Here is a 15,603-nt window from a genome sequence, read left to right as displayed (position 1 = left end):
GTGACATTTATTTAAGAACAAATTTACAACCTTTAATATTTCATATTTTTTTAAACTCCGTCAGTTTTGCATCTTCAAAAATATATTGTATTTACAACATTTATTAATCGATAGTTCTAAACAGTGCCCAATGGTCTCTCAGTTCGGACATGCAACGATGGATAAAGACATATTAAATTGTAGGCAGCGGCTTTGCTCTGCTCTGACATTGCTGACGTTCATGAGTGACGGTAACTGCTCACCATCCGGTGTACCGCATAGTCGTCTGCCTACACGGGCAATAAATAATAAATAAATAAAAAAACATACCGAAAATACATAATACGTAACGATTTTTTCTTTGTCTACGGAACCCTAAAGTACCTTTTGTATTTTTTTTAAATACCAATATTAGTAGGCGTAGATAACGTCACGATTACACCCACGGACCTTATATAAGAACAACAGTCTCCGCGAAAAATGTAAAATTATTCTTAAACTTGCCTGTCAAACTGTCGAAGAACAATAGAAAATACAACGACCTCGATTTTTTTATTCTCAAAATATGATGATTCTCTTATTTTATGTACAGAATTGGTTATTGACTGCGTACTCTTTGATAAATAACCACGAAATCGGCCGAATTAAATATTATTCCTTTCACTTACCTCACCTAAAGAGAAATCCTAGAGTTATCTGTTTCCATAAAACTTTAGAACTAAATTTACTCTTGCATCTTCCGAAGCACTATAATGCATCTTTCTTCAGATAATGATTAAAAAAAGCATTTTGTGTTAGAGTGCGATAACTGATATTACAGATGTCCATGGGCCATCGTGGCAATTTTCCACCAAGCCCCGTCGGCCTTCGAAGGTAATTTAATAACATCCTCTAGAGTTCTAGACTGTTTGTTAACTGATAACTGATCTTTTCTCTTTTTGGTTTAGTATTTATTTGTCAAGAGATTTCGTTGTTTTCAACAAAACATTAGGGAATAATCAGTTTTTGTCAATAACAAAAAAAAATGTATTATAATTTTTAAATGAATCTAAAATTTGAGGCGTCAGTGGTTATAGTTGTATATAACTATATGTATATAGTTGTAGCAGTAGAAAATATTAAACAATTATTAAATGAAAAAAACACATTTTTTCGCATTCGCATTCGCAATTCGGTACATCACTATTGAGAGGAACCGTAAGGAGGTCCACGGTATTCATTTTGTGATGAATATAAGTTCACTTTTTCAATACGTTCACATAACTTGATAAAATCTCACACATTAACTTTCAACTTAAGTAGAAAAACGAGTACGATATTGGAGTCACCCTTCTGGGTATGAACACACATTACACAAAGTCGGTTCTGTTAAGAGTTATCAAAGACAGTCTTTTTTCATTAAACATCACCACTTGAGGACTCACTTAAAGTCCTGTGACCGTCACGCATTGTGGGATAACGTCAACTTCACATTGGTATTTTTGCGTTACTTTATATGTATTTTTACTGGTGGTAGACCTCTTGTGAGTCCGCGAGGGTAGGTACCACCGCCCTGCCTATTTCTACCGTGAAGCAGTAATGCGTTTCGGTCTAAAGGATAGGGCAGCCGTTGTAACAACATATACTGAGATCTTAGAACTTATATCCCAAGGTGGGTGGCGCATATACGTTGTAGATGTCTATGGGCTCCAGTAACCAGTTAACACCAGGTGGGCTGTGAGCTCGTACACCCATCTAAGCAATAAAAAAAAAAGTGCAATGCTAAAATAATAAAAAAATCAATCCAATTATCTGAGGTTTCAAAAATCAGATACAATATGATTTCTCTTTGTTTGTCGGAAGGGCGTTGTCACACACACCGCTAACGCGAATATTGTAAACAAAATGGAGTCTTAAGAGGAAAACAAAAAATGTCATTGAAATTTTTATGCATTTAAAGTACATAAAAAGCGTTGTAGCCAGTCGATTGAATGTGAACGATCAATACAGACTATTGGACACCCTTTCATTCTATATAGACCATTAAAACGATAAATCACCGTAGATAGTGCCCTAAGCTATCACGAGCCAAAATCATAGAAAGCAGCCATTATCTTTCGAAAGCTTAGGTATTGGGTATCTGAATTGGTTCTACTATTTAATGAAGTTTTTATAGCTAACGTATATCCTAGCTTTATTCCAAATATTTTAGTAATGTTGATAAGGTGATATCAACGACCAGTGTCCGAGGATAATACAATTTGAGTGCGGCTTACCTCGAAACACGATTACGAATTTGGGATTAAATTTAAGTAACGGCTGTCATTCCGGGACTTTTCAATGATTTCTGGCACAACTAGACAGAAGGGAAACAACAATCCATATCGTATCGCAAATTACGGTCAATGATACCACTAGAAGTACACATATGTGTAGTCCTTCATGGTCAAAAGTTATTCAAGAACTCGTGCCAAGACTGGGAAAGTAGACAAGACTACTGCTGTGGTCAGTCGTACACAAAACGATCGAAAGAATACCTGTACACGGAGATTAAAAACCCTTTCGTAGGAAGATCCAAGTAATATGGTGACAGCCGATCCCGCAGCTCCTTTTCAGTAGAACTATGGAACATCAAATATGACATCGCCGTGGGTTTATAGTAAGTACCGAAATTGAAGACCGGGCTGCCTCGTGGTCTTTTAAAAAGGCCAATAATAGAGATAGGTCGTACTAGGTAAATCAGATACTAGATCCAACTGTTCCTAATCTTAAGAAATACCTAATCCACATAATCTTCCTAATCTCATTCACAACCAATACTTTACTTAGCAAGCAATCTCAATCTGCCTATTCCTAATCTCAAGTTCTGAGTTCATTATTAGGATTTGATTAATGTGATCGTTGGATAATTATTTGAATGATTAGGATTAAGAATTTAAGGATTGTGAGATACGTTGCAACGTGTAAGTGAGTGAGATAGCGCAGGAACAGGTGGGAGCGTATGCTGAACAATCGATTTTATGTTTTAAGGATACGAAGATTAGGTGGGACAGGTGGTTTATAATACACATTGACAAAATAGGATTCGGTGCAGCCTAATCTCGTAAAATATCTAATACTCGACTCATCTCTAGCAAATGAGTATTTTAAGGAGATCGATACCGAACTACCGAACGATTTACGATACCGTCGCAAATATCATTTCTCTTTACATTGTATTACGCAATGGCCGCGTTGGTATATTTAAAAAAAAACACAGTTATGCTTCTATTAGTTTTTCTATCATATGCTCTGATAAAAATGGAAAAATAAGTAAAGATCATTTAAAAGCGTGAACAATATAATTAATTACCTTATAAATTAAGGGTAAGATCCAACGAGATATTAACATCAAGCCTCACGTGTATTATAACTGCATTATCCGTTAAATATTCATGAGTGACAAACTTCGCCTTAAGTGAAACTGGTAAATTCAGCAACTTATCTGTCGCTGTTCGAGTTCGCCCCATGAATATGTAGCTATGTCACCTAACTACGATAAGCGTGATTATGTTCAATTACTCGAACTATTCTTGCAACATATTTAACTATCTGCAAATAAAATCTATACACGAAGAAGTGATCTTTACCTTATAGTACAGACGAAATAAAGTAGAACAGTAATAACCTACATACTACTCGGCCTGGAAAATGAATATAAAACATTACAGAAAATTTTGTTTACGAAAAAAAATACATTGAATTTTATTGTTAAAAACATTTTTATGATGTCCATAATCGAAATAAAATGAGCTGTGAATCCAATATGGGATAAAAAGAAGTATGTTTATTTTAGAACGATCCTCTAGTCATTAGGTCAATAAACATAAAAACAGTCTGCATACATTTAACAGAAGCTGATTCAGTGTGCGTGCGTGCGATGGGAGGTAAATTTTAAATTATATTTTAATAAATATTTACCGGTTAATCATACTACAAGTATAACAATTTTGTTGTAGAAACATAAAATGATTATTTTTTTTATTTAAAAAATTATATGCTAATAATAAATAATTTCCATATAAAATATCCTCTTCAAATATCTCAAAATTGTTATACATAATTCCTACGATATTATGTTATAGCACGTCACTAGTTCCAATGTAACTTTTTTCTCAGAATCCTATTGAAAATTCTTTACGTAGAGCCCCTTATAGATATGAATTAACGTGCTTGCAAGCAGTCGAGCGATATCGTCTAAATAAAAATCAATCGCTGTATCAGTTGAGTTTCTTCCTCACAGTCGATTTGCTTCAAGAACGTAGTGCTTTTTCAAAGAGATTTCTTCGGCCCTTATTTCGAGATCCTTTAGGACCACACTTGAAGTACAGCGCAATGCCTTTAGGGGCCCGCTTCCGCCCTTCCGAGAAATGCCCGAGATAAGAGAGACGTTTTGGCGCCATTCATGTTTATGGCCGGGCAAATGGCCCTAGAATACTGCGTACTTATTATAAACAAGTACCTACCTACACACAATATATTAACATCGGCTTAGTAGCCGAGATTCAATAGTTATTATTCATAAGATAAGTAGGCATCTACTGTCTCTCAACAAAAATATTATCGTTCGATATAATTTTCCTTTTAAAATATCTTTGTAGCCAATATAAATAGAGAACTAATGACAACTTCATTGTTTTAGGTTGCGTAAAGGAAGGGTTTATATTACTTTATTTTACAAAATGTAATCCCAGTAAAATTTTATGGGAGCCGTTTTAGCAAAGGGGCCGAAGCGACGATCATTAACAGCCTACCTATACGGCGGGTGATGCTACGCAGGGTTTGTCCGACTCATTTATTTCAATTACTTTCCTAATTGTTAATTTTGAACGAAGCCTATATTATTATCGTAAGTAATTGCTCTGATACCGTTTTTGATATACATTCTTATTATTAAACGAGCGAAGTAAATCTCGGTAAAATTTAGGAAAAAATGCTACGTCTGACAATTTGTAAATTACTTTAAATTCTTTACTTCTTGTTGTGCTTATTAGATTTGGGCATTACGATTCCATGTTGTAGTTTTATGTTATTACACGCTTACACGGCACGTTGATCTGGACTCAACTTTCATTGGAAGTAATCGACCTTTAAATGGAAAGCCAGAATAGGATTATTCTTTTTAATCCTTGAAAGTTAAATAATTACAATAGTGTGTGCGGTTTTGTGATTTTACGTACAAAAAAATCGACTGAAATCGTCCAGTGACTCACAAGCAACTTTTTATTCCGAGAGAATGCAATGTCTTTCATTCTTTATTTAGTACAAATTGAATAACGTTGAAACCGCGGACCAGGTCTAGTATTAAAAAAATGACTACAACATAAACTTCGCGGTTATTACGGTTTTACCTATTTGTGATTACTTAAAGACAAAATTTCCGTTTAGAGAAACCGAAATTGAAAGAACCGCCATGAATAATGAAAAAATAGATTTCTTTCTTAGATTTTCGGGAATCGTAGACGTAGGTAGTTAAAACTAATTTTACGGTTTAATCTCGCGTTTTTTATTGTCATTATATTATTTCCGATGTTTTAAATGCTTAACAGTTTTCGTGGTCACGGACGAATAGTAAAATACAGTGATGAATAACAACGATTCCACATTATTTGAAATAATAAATAATACACTTCGAGAGCAACGGAAACAAGCGAAAAAAGTAATAAAATCGGAATACAGAAATGTGGTCTCAGAGGAACAGGCAGAGTTTAGGAGCCTCCTCCGGGGCACTTGCCAAACAAAGTTTTTGTTTTATCAAACTGGTAATTCACATTTTTTGTTTTATTGCCCTAAAAGCTCAAGAGATTTATGGGTGGACATTTTGCATTAATTTCTCATTCATTACGGATCTCCTATTTAGGGTGAATATTTTTGTTAGATTATTCAATGCGAATAACGATGCAATTTTTTTTCCTATGCTGATAGCCTTGAGAGGCTATTTCACTTTAACGACGCAATAAGCATCTTACTTATTTTTATAGTGTGACCGTTAAATGTATTTTAAAAATCGAATATTTATCTATCTCTTTTCTTTATCGAAACGGAAATGACAAATAATGAAACATTAAAATAGTTGAAAACAGAAAGGGGTGAAACACAGAGCAGACGCTTCTCTTGACTCGGACGGAAACCGCACATAGCTTAAGTGAACCATTAATGAAGATTAATTGTTGACGACGAAGCGCTCCTACCAAGATACGTAACGTTATTGTGTGAATAAATGACATTAATCTATGAATCCATTGCTCCGATACAGCTGTGCCCGTGTGTACTCTTATGGTAGATTAAAATGACTAAATAATGCATTACGTCATTGATTCTCAGTGTCTTTAATCACATTTACCTTTCACAGAGCCCTGAATCTCATTCATTATGCTAAAAACCCTACACGATATTCATAAGCCAGTTTGAGAATCACTGACTAATATTACTAAAAAGTTCAGAAAAAAATATTTTTTAAACAAAAACTAAATCATAATTTCTAAAACTAAATGCATTTTTTATGAATTATTTTATTTTTTATGAATCTCCTTGCAAACAATCGAATCGAATTTAGGTGTATTTATATTTATTCACTTATAAAATATAAAAAATCGATTGCGACTAAGTTCAACATATTTTTATCCTAAAGGGACAGATATGTGCAGACACTATGTATATATTTTATATGAGAATTCTAAATTTATTTAAATACGTGAAAATTTAATTGTTAAAGCTATTAGTTAGATTCATACAATACAGCTTTTAACTTATTCATTATCTGTTTCTCGGCAACCAAATAATATGGCATGTATGATGACATCAAAATTACATAATGGGTTCTATTTAAAAACCAAACTACCAACAGATTCTGCCCTTTTTTCTGATATTCTCGTTGACTGAATTAAAAATGTTAGGTGGACTGTCTACAATAGGAATGTCTACATATTCTATCTATGTACTAGGTCTACCGGAATACATTAGAACCGATTTTCCTTGGAAATGTTCAATATGAAAATTCTAACTCATTGATATTCGACATTATATGTCTAACATTACGATCATAACAGAATCAGGTGCGTATGATGACCGGGGAATCTTGTAATATTCACCATAAGGTAATATTTTATTAACTTTTAAAATATCAGAAGTGTCTATAATTTTATTACTCTCACGAGTGCACAATTTTTTATTTATAAATTAAATGCTTTGATCTTTGGAACGAGGTTCCTTATGAGACGATCCGGTTAGGGAACCCCGCGTAGGGTACGAGGGGTACCCTAACCGGGAAAAAACGTCCGTAACGTAAGATTTTTATTAGTAATACACAGTGTACTACTGGCTGTGTGCCTAGAATAGCACTACCTCATCTTTTCCCGGAGGTAACGTAAAAGGCGACTAAGGAATTCACCGAAATAAAATAATCAGTCGCGTTCTCTGAATTCTTGTTCTCGCCAACCGGAATTTACTTATGATAGTACGTATTGTAAGCCCGCACGATGAGATACCATTTTCCAGTTATTTCTACCGCGAAGCAGTTATACATTACAGTTCGAAAATTGGGACAGTCGTTATATATCACAATTGAGACTTCGACCTCAAAGTCGATGACAACATTTACATTGTAATCTCTGTGGGTCCAGGTAACCACCCAATACCAGTACCGGGAACTCTTTCATCTACTATGTAAAAAAAAATGAAGCAATCAACCAATTTTAGACTGTGAATACAAAGCAATGGTGGTCCGTCAAAAGACGAATGGTAGGAAAATAAGAAAGAAAAACTGGGCCCTTGCGATGCTCGCATCTTATTTCTCTATAATATTTCGACAATAAAACATTTACAAACACCAATTAAAGCATTCCAATGAATTATTATTAACAAAAATTTCAGTAAAGCATGTCTTAAAAATTGTATTTGCGAATTAATCAAAATTTACGACCATAGATAAGATTACGTCATTGTGTAATGCGATCCCTAATGGTTTTCCCGCATCGTTAACAATCTTAGTATCAAGCGATGCTCGTACTATCGAGAGGAGGCGAGCTATAGTCACCATTCTACCCTCTCAAAACTGTAATTGACTGTGAACACATCGACTAATGACAATTCTATTATAACAAAGTATAAACAGCTTTTCTTTACGATTCAGGTAAATATTTTTCAATAATTCTATTGTGGTTTTTTTTTTATTGCCTAGATATGTGGACGAGCTCACAGCCCACCTGGTGTTAAGTGGTTACTGGAACCCATAGACATCTACAACGTAAATGCGCCACACACCTTGAGATATAAGTTCTAAGGTCCCAGTATAGTTACAACGGCTGCCCCACCCTTCAAACCGAAACGCATTACTGCTTCAAAGCAGAAATAGGCGGGGCGGTATCAATATTTTTTAGAATTTTAATATTTAAATAAGCGACAATTGAATATTATTATTTACATTCCATTTCGGGATTATTATCAATTTAACGCGTTCTCTCTGAACATTTGTCAAAATGAAATTCTTCTAAATATAACCTACTCTACGTATTGAATTAGATATACCTATTTTAATCTACTTAAAACCCTTCATAGAAGTTTCAAATCCATTACGTTAGATTCCCTTTGCCGTTACTAAGGAAGCGCTAGGGAGTCGATAAACCGAAACATAGTTGCAAATTTAAGGTCGAAATCACTTTGCCCGTTCTGGGAATCATTTATCTAAGAGCTGCCCCCCTACGCCATCAAAACTAAATCATGTAGGGCGAGGAGCATAAAATCGGCCGCCCTTGTACTTAGATAAATGTTAAAGGAAGTTTGATTCAGTCGCACGACACCGCACGTCGGAGGCGGCCACAAGTCGCGCCCCGACCCCAACGTAACGACATCTTTATACTGAGATATCTCTCTATTTGACTACGACTCATATCTCAGAGTGGAGGGCACTTAGTGGAACATTATTGGAAAAGGCGAACCCACTTTTCAATTCGAATGAAATTCTTTATTACGTACCTTTATTTGGGCTACTCTTTCTATATTCATCATACATTATAATAGCAACATATTCTATATGTAATTATTTTAGGTAGGACTTTCAAGGACATTTTTTTTTTCTTATTCTTACTGTCACTCAAAGATATTTATTTTCAATGACAGTTGACACCAGAGAAATTTGTCGTGTAAGTTGCAAAATAAACTGCAACATGAAAACGTGGTGCACAGATCTAATACGGTATCACGAAGAAAAAAAATTAAAGTATTTATAAATTACCAGACATATAATTAAAACCATTTTCAATACTTAATCTTGCCTTTATTATCTTCATTTTATTATTATTTTCCATATGTAATAGCACAATATCCATATGAAAAACCAGTTTTTATTCGAAAATCGAAGAAAATTCTTTAAATTCATGCATAAGTAATAAAACACTCGTAATGGTAATTCAAGAAGTTTTGTTGATGTTCTAACGCTATTAACCTGTAATTACTCGTTTGAGTTCAAAAAGCAGAGGAGGCTGATCATAGCCAACATTGTGAACTGCGAGGTGGGGGTCCGTCTGAAGATGGGCGGGAGACGGTCAGCATCTGGTTCGGTAATTAAGCGCATCTGCCTACGTTCAATTTTGAAACGGTGGATGAGAGTTACCCCGCGCTTTCGGGTCCATTCTGGAGGGTGCGAGCAAATTGCTAAACTTTCAATTAAAGAGTTGTTATTCAAACCGCCTCGCTCCACGATGGAATTATATTTTATTTCACAACGGAAATTCTTATTGGCACTCGTTCTCCGCTCTACATAGCTACAGCTTAACGATCCGAAAGGAAAGCGTCGAAATTTATTAGCAACTGTCTGTTTTAAATAATTTGCGAGGCTGGATTTCGGAAGCGGCTTAAATATTATAACTGGATGATCTGTTAATTGTAACGGATCCCGAATTATGATCGAGGAAAATTCTATCGTTGGATATTGAATGGTTCCTATTAAAAATTAATAATTGTTTTTGTTTCTTCGATACCTAATAATTGATTTTGTTGATTTAACCAATTCAGTGTTTTAACTTATAATTTTTAATTGCATTTAACGGGAAATATTATTAAGCCTATTTTCTTATCAAAATCTCGTTTGGATGCTATTTAAACAATTTAACTTTTAATAAAAGACAGTTCTTATAGTTACGATTGACTAATATGCTAAATGGTAGTTACTCCGATTTAGGATTTTTTTTATTGCCCTTATAGGCAGACGAGCATACGGCCCACCTGATGGTAAGTGGTTACCGTCGCCCATGGACTTCAGCAATGCCAGGAGCAGAGCCAAGCCGCTGCCTACCGTAGATACCATTAATTTCTATAATTTGATTTACATGGACAGATATCACAATGTAACCAATCTTAAGACATGACATGATGACCGCCCTGCTTATTTCTGCCGTGACGCAGTAATGCGTTTCGGTTTGAAGGGTAGGGCAGCCGTTGTAACTATATTTGAGACCTTAGAGTTCATATCTCAAGGTGGGTGGTGCATTTACGTTGTAGATGTCTTTGGGCTCCAATAACCACTTAACACCATATGGGCTCGTACACCCAACCAAGCAATAAAAAAAAGAGGTCTTACTCTCAATCTTACGTGCCGTGCGAATTCAAATTCAAATTCAAATTCAAAATAATTTATTTCAACTTAGATGTCAGCATAACACACTTGTTGAATGTCAAAATATAAATAACAATGTTAACTCTACTACCGGTTCCAAAAAAAGCCATAGTCCTGAGAAGAACCGGCGAAACAAACTCAGCGGGCTTTTTTTTTAAATATATTTGCAATTGTAAAAATATTTGCAATAAATGAAAAAACAAGTCAAAAAATACAATTACAAAATAATAATAATAATGAAAAATGAAAAGGCCAGGAGCGAACGCCTCATTCCCACGTAGTGTCATCTAGTAGATAACCCTTAACTTTATAATATGCCTTGTTGCACAAACGTATCAAGAAGAATTCTCAAGATGCCCTACCTCCAGAATCACATCTCGAAACATGGCCGCCTTACCCTTCAGATCGGAACACTCGAATACTCTGTGGCTTATATTAGCGGTGTACACTGTACTTTATTGATTTTTGTTTGTTTCAGCAATACCAAGTCAACGTGGTTTTTCGGCTCGATGTGCGTCCGCAGCGCGAGGAGGGAGCATGCTGGTGCACCTCTTAATACTTAGCACCGCTCTCGCGGCAGCCAACTCCGGTAAACACGGTATGAAAAACATTTGCTTTCAAAACAAACGTACAACCACAACTACATTTGTATATAACAAATTTTCATGCAAAATCTAATATAGAGTATTTAATTTCATCGGATTTATTTATTATCAAAATATTGATCGTTAAGGCATTACATTCACTATGCCCTTGTTCTTTATTGATTTTTTAAGGAATTTTATGATCTGGTAACTAAGACCTTTAAGTCATGTTTTATTTTAATTTAAATTTAATTTTTTGAAAAATGATATTATGGAGTGAAATGAAATGAAGATGATTAATTTAAGACATTAATCAACTGGGATGAAATTAAATAAAATGAAATGAGATGATATGAGATGAAATATAATTTCAGTAAAATGGTGGTCATTTACTAAGATTTTTTCAGTGGACTTTTTGGAGGATCCCGAGAAGTTACGTCCAGCGGCTTTGTTTCATTTTCCCACATTTGTGCACTTTCACAGATATTAAACAGTAATTATACCACCATTATTACACATTTAAACCCGAAGAAACACTAAATAGACAAAATAAAACAATCACGCAACTTCACTCCTCGCGTTCCCGCCAAAAAGTCGTCCTTTATTGATCTCTTATTCGACCATAGATTATATAAGAGTTTTAATTCTAACTACGACTTTGACGCAAACGTATACTTTTCTTGCGACATTTTTTATTTACGGAAGCGGAATATACGGAAGAATCAAAAATTTACATTTAACATTTACTCTCAGTGACTTCGTCAACGACTTCCGTTTTGGCGCTATGTACTGTATTGTTATATTTGTTACATATTGCTAACAGTCTTTACTTGTTAAAACGCACTTGTCAATTTAAATAAAAATCATGTTCAAGGTAATTAAAACGCAACTATCGAGCAAAAAAAAACAAAATCAAAAGTGTTCCTTTATTATTATTATGTGTATGTAGTTCAAGAACAAAGGTATATAAAAGATTAAGACGCGAAATTACATTTTCGCTAAAAATTAATACAATGATATGAATCACCTATTGAATGACCAATTTAAGAATTCCATAGACAACGAGTTTCGTATTATAGTTAATCATAGTACAATAATGGTTACGTATCAATTATCCAGGCTGAAACGAAATTTTCGAGTTTTTTCGAATTGTAACAGACGGAAGCTTGTTGAAATTTTTTTGCAGTGTTACGTCTGACAGCCTTTATAGTGTTAGTTTAACACTGAGTGAGTCACGGAAAAATCAGCCCAGTGTGGATGAACGAACTTTTTTAGTGTTCAGAGGGGTCGATGAACTCCCAGCCCACTGGGCGAATTGTTAACCGGAGCCCACCTTGAAATTGAGGATTATCTCTCAATTGTGTACTAATCACGCAAATCAGAATCTATACGGATCTTATTTTATTACTTCAAGGTAATAGTTATTCGTGGACATAATTACGTATTCCATCACTTTTATCAATTTATATACATAAAATATAATATATATGTATTTTTATATTTTATATATTTTGTCAACCAGAAGAAGCTTAGAATTTTCCAAAAATAAAAGTGATACTTAAGCATAGAGATAGTTCAAATAAATTGCGCAAACAGAATACCTGTTATTTCGTACGTATATATTTCCTTGGAAATTGTTTCATGTAATGAAGTTCCTATAATATAGAATGAAAAGCAGATAGGTCAGCTCGAAATAAGTAATCATAAAGTAGTTTTCTTAATCCTAAGCACTATTTCTATTACTAGTATTGTTTACGATAACTATTGCGATATATCAATCGAAAAAATACAATAAAATATTAACATTGACCTAATTTCATATTTTCAAACTTCCCACTTCGATCAAACTAAAATAGTACTACAAATAATAAAACCTAGAAAATAATTAAATGCCGTAATAATAAAACCTTACCTTTGAGTAACAAGTTTAGTAAAATAACATTTCCATTGTTCACAGTTATGAGAGAAATTATTCAAAAACGCCTTATAGGGGCAAAAAGAATAATTTAAAAGCCAGTCGCTGTTGTTTGCAAATAATAAGAATATAGACTTTGAAAGTTAAAAAATTCGCGTTAAATTTGCATAAACCTTGCGTAGCCACGTTCTGTTTTTTTTTCCACTTTTATTTTTATCTCATCTTTTATACGCTCCGTGTTGAACTTGTTTTATTAGAAGAATTTTCTGGCTAACTAAATCACAACTTTATTAAATATGATTTACAAATTTATTTGGAATGTTCACAGTCCTTAGAAGACTTTAAGAAAATTGAGGCCGTTAGCGCCAAAGTGGCATAAGCTTACCATAGTTATTATGGAGAAATGAGATTTAAGTTTTCTTGAATTAGAATTTGAGTAGGCATAAAAACAATACGCGCAAAAATAATGTTTACACAGCCATCTGATTCTGTTATCTATGAGTGAAACTATGGATAGGCCGGTTTTGCATTAAAATTTATTATATTATAAATAAATTGCAATATACATAATTATAAACATGATTATGAAAAATTGTGGGTTAGGCCACTTTTGCGCTGACGGCATCAATTGTGAACGCTATGTTTATGCTTCGTTTCATTTTAAGAAATCCTAGTTTGATACCCGAGCTCTACCCCTCGCGTAGTTTATGGAAAGAGAAACACGTGTTATCCCGTCGCTAAGCCAGCCAGATCAAACATGACGGTGATCTACACTTCCGAGTGAGGCGTCCGCTAATGCCTACCAAGCCACCTATTTTTTTTTTCTGTTCGACTTACTCCCTTCACTCAAGCGTAGCAACAGGAAAAGGAAAGCACTTTTATTAACAGAAATTCCAGCGGGATAGAAATCAATCGGAAACGTTCCCAATTTTGCTGTGTTATTTATTTTTCAAAGGTAGAAGATAGCGAAATAGTTTTTACATGTACTAATACCTTGTCAAACCACTAAATGAAACAATGAACAGCTTTAATAATTCAATCATAGGAAAATACAATTTTTATTTATTAATAAACGTTTTCTTCTGTATCTAACGATCAACATAAAAAAAAAACACCTAAAATGTATTAGATCGTTGTAATAAAACATTCAAGAATGTTATTAGAAATGTAAAGAAAATCCATTTGACAAATTTAAGAATATAAAATCAAAACAAACACATAGGAGTAGACAACTGTTTAGATAAAATGAAAATACCGAACGTAGCATTGCCTTTGTGAACTTAGAACTGTATCCCTGGAGGTTTATGTCTTTTCGGATCAGAAGGCTTACCAGAGGACGCGCGAAGAAAACTCCTTTCCCTCATAAATATTTACTTTATGAAATAACGCGTCCCGAGCTCGGCTTAGTCTTCGCCCTACACTGGCTGCCGACAGGTGATAACTGACGAATACCGAAAAATGTTTTTTTGCTATTAAGAAATATGCTTTCAACGCATCATGCGTAACGGGGTCGGTAAATTAAGAAGAAAGCCTCATTTTAAATATTGATGAAAATGTAAATGAAATTTTGAAAAACTAAACACGACCAGAATGTTTTAGGCAAATTTCGATTTATCAAGTTTTTTTTTTTTATTGTTTGGATGGGTGGACGAGGTTACGGCCCACCTGATGTTAAGTGGTCACCAGAGCCCATAGACATCTACAACGTAAATGCCGCCACTCACCTTGAGATATTAGTTCTAAGTTCTCAAGTATAGTTACAACGGTTTCGGCGTTTACTGCTTCACGGCAGAAATAGGCAGAGTGGTGGTACCTACCCGTGCGGACTCACAAGAGGTCTTACCACCAGTAATTACGAAAATTATAATTTTGTGGGTTTGATTTTCATTACACAATGTTATTTATTCCTACACCGTGAAATTTAATCGTGAACATTTGTTGAGTAATGTATTTCAAAAAATTTGTACCCGCCTGAGATTCGAACACCGGTGCATCGCTAGATATGAATGCATCGGACGTCTAACCGTTTAGGCCTCGACGAGTTCAAAATTTTTATTTTTGTTATTTTCCTTTAGGCAAACTTTCGAAAATAACTAATAAAAGTATTTTCGCTTGATTTGCTGATTAAATAAACTTCTCACTCTTTTACATTACATTACATTACAAAACAATAATAATACAATCTGAATATTACTCTAATGAATTAATACAATATTCATTGAACGCATCACAAATCAACCGGACTCGACGACATGTGAAATACTCATTGCTGATTGGTGCATGCGCTATGACGCCATCCTCGAACAATGTATTGCAACGTTGAAAAGTTACGTCCAATTAGCGGAAATCGATGACGCATGAATCCACTTTCCGAACGAGCGATTTTGGGAATCACTGTCAACGTTCAAATTCCAAATTCTTTATGTACTGTATACGCTACGCTTAACCAAAATTTTCTGGAGCGGCTCCATCCCATAAACAAACGTTGTAGTCTA

General features: G+C 34.4%; 1 protein-coding gene across 2 annotated transcripts in view; it reads left to right on the top strand.

Annotated features, from left to right (window-relative positions):
• Window positions 1–15,603, top strand: part of LOC101742463 (lachesin) — a 69,391-nt gene that overhangs the window by 14,633 nt on the left and 39,155 nt on the right. For both annotated transcript variants that reach the window (XM_012693732.4, XM_062668645.1), the window contains one exon: window positions 11,088–11,207. In XM_012693732.4, coding sequence (XP_012549186.1) covers window positions 11,147–11,207 — 61 coding nt within the window. In that variant the 5' untranslated portion in view covers window positions 11,088–11,146. The remainder of the gene's footprint in view (window positions 1–11,087; window positions 11,208–15,603) is intronic.

This window comes from Bombyx mori, chromosome 5 (genome assembly GCF_030269925.1).
Source record: "Bombyx mori chromosome 5, ASM3026992v2".
NCBI lineage: Eukaryota > Metazoa > Arthropoda > Insecta > Lepidoptera > Bombycidae > Bombyx > Bombyx mori.
The sequence above is the reverse complement of the archived record's forward strand: the minus strand, read 5'-3'. Positions and strand labels throughout refer to the sequence as shown.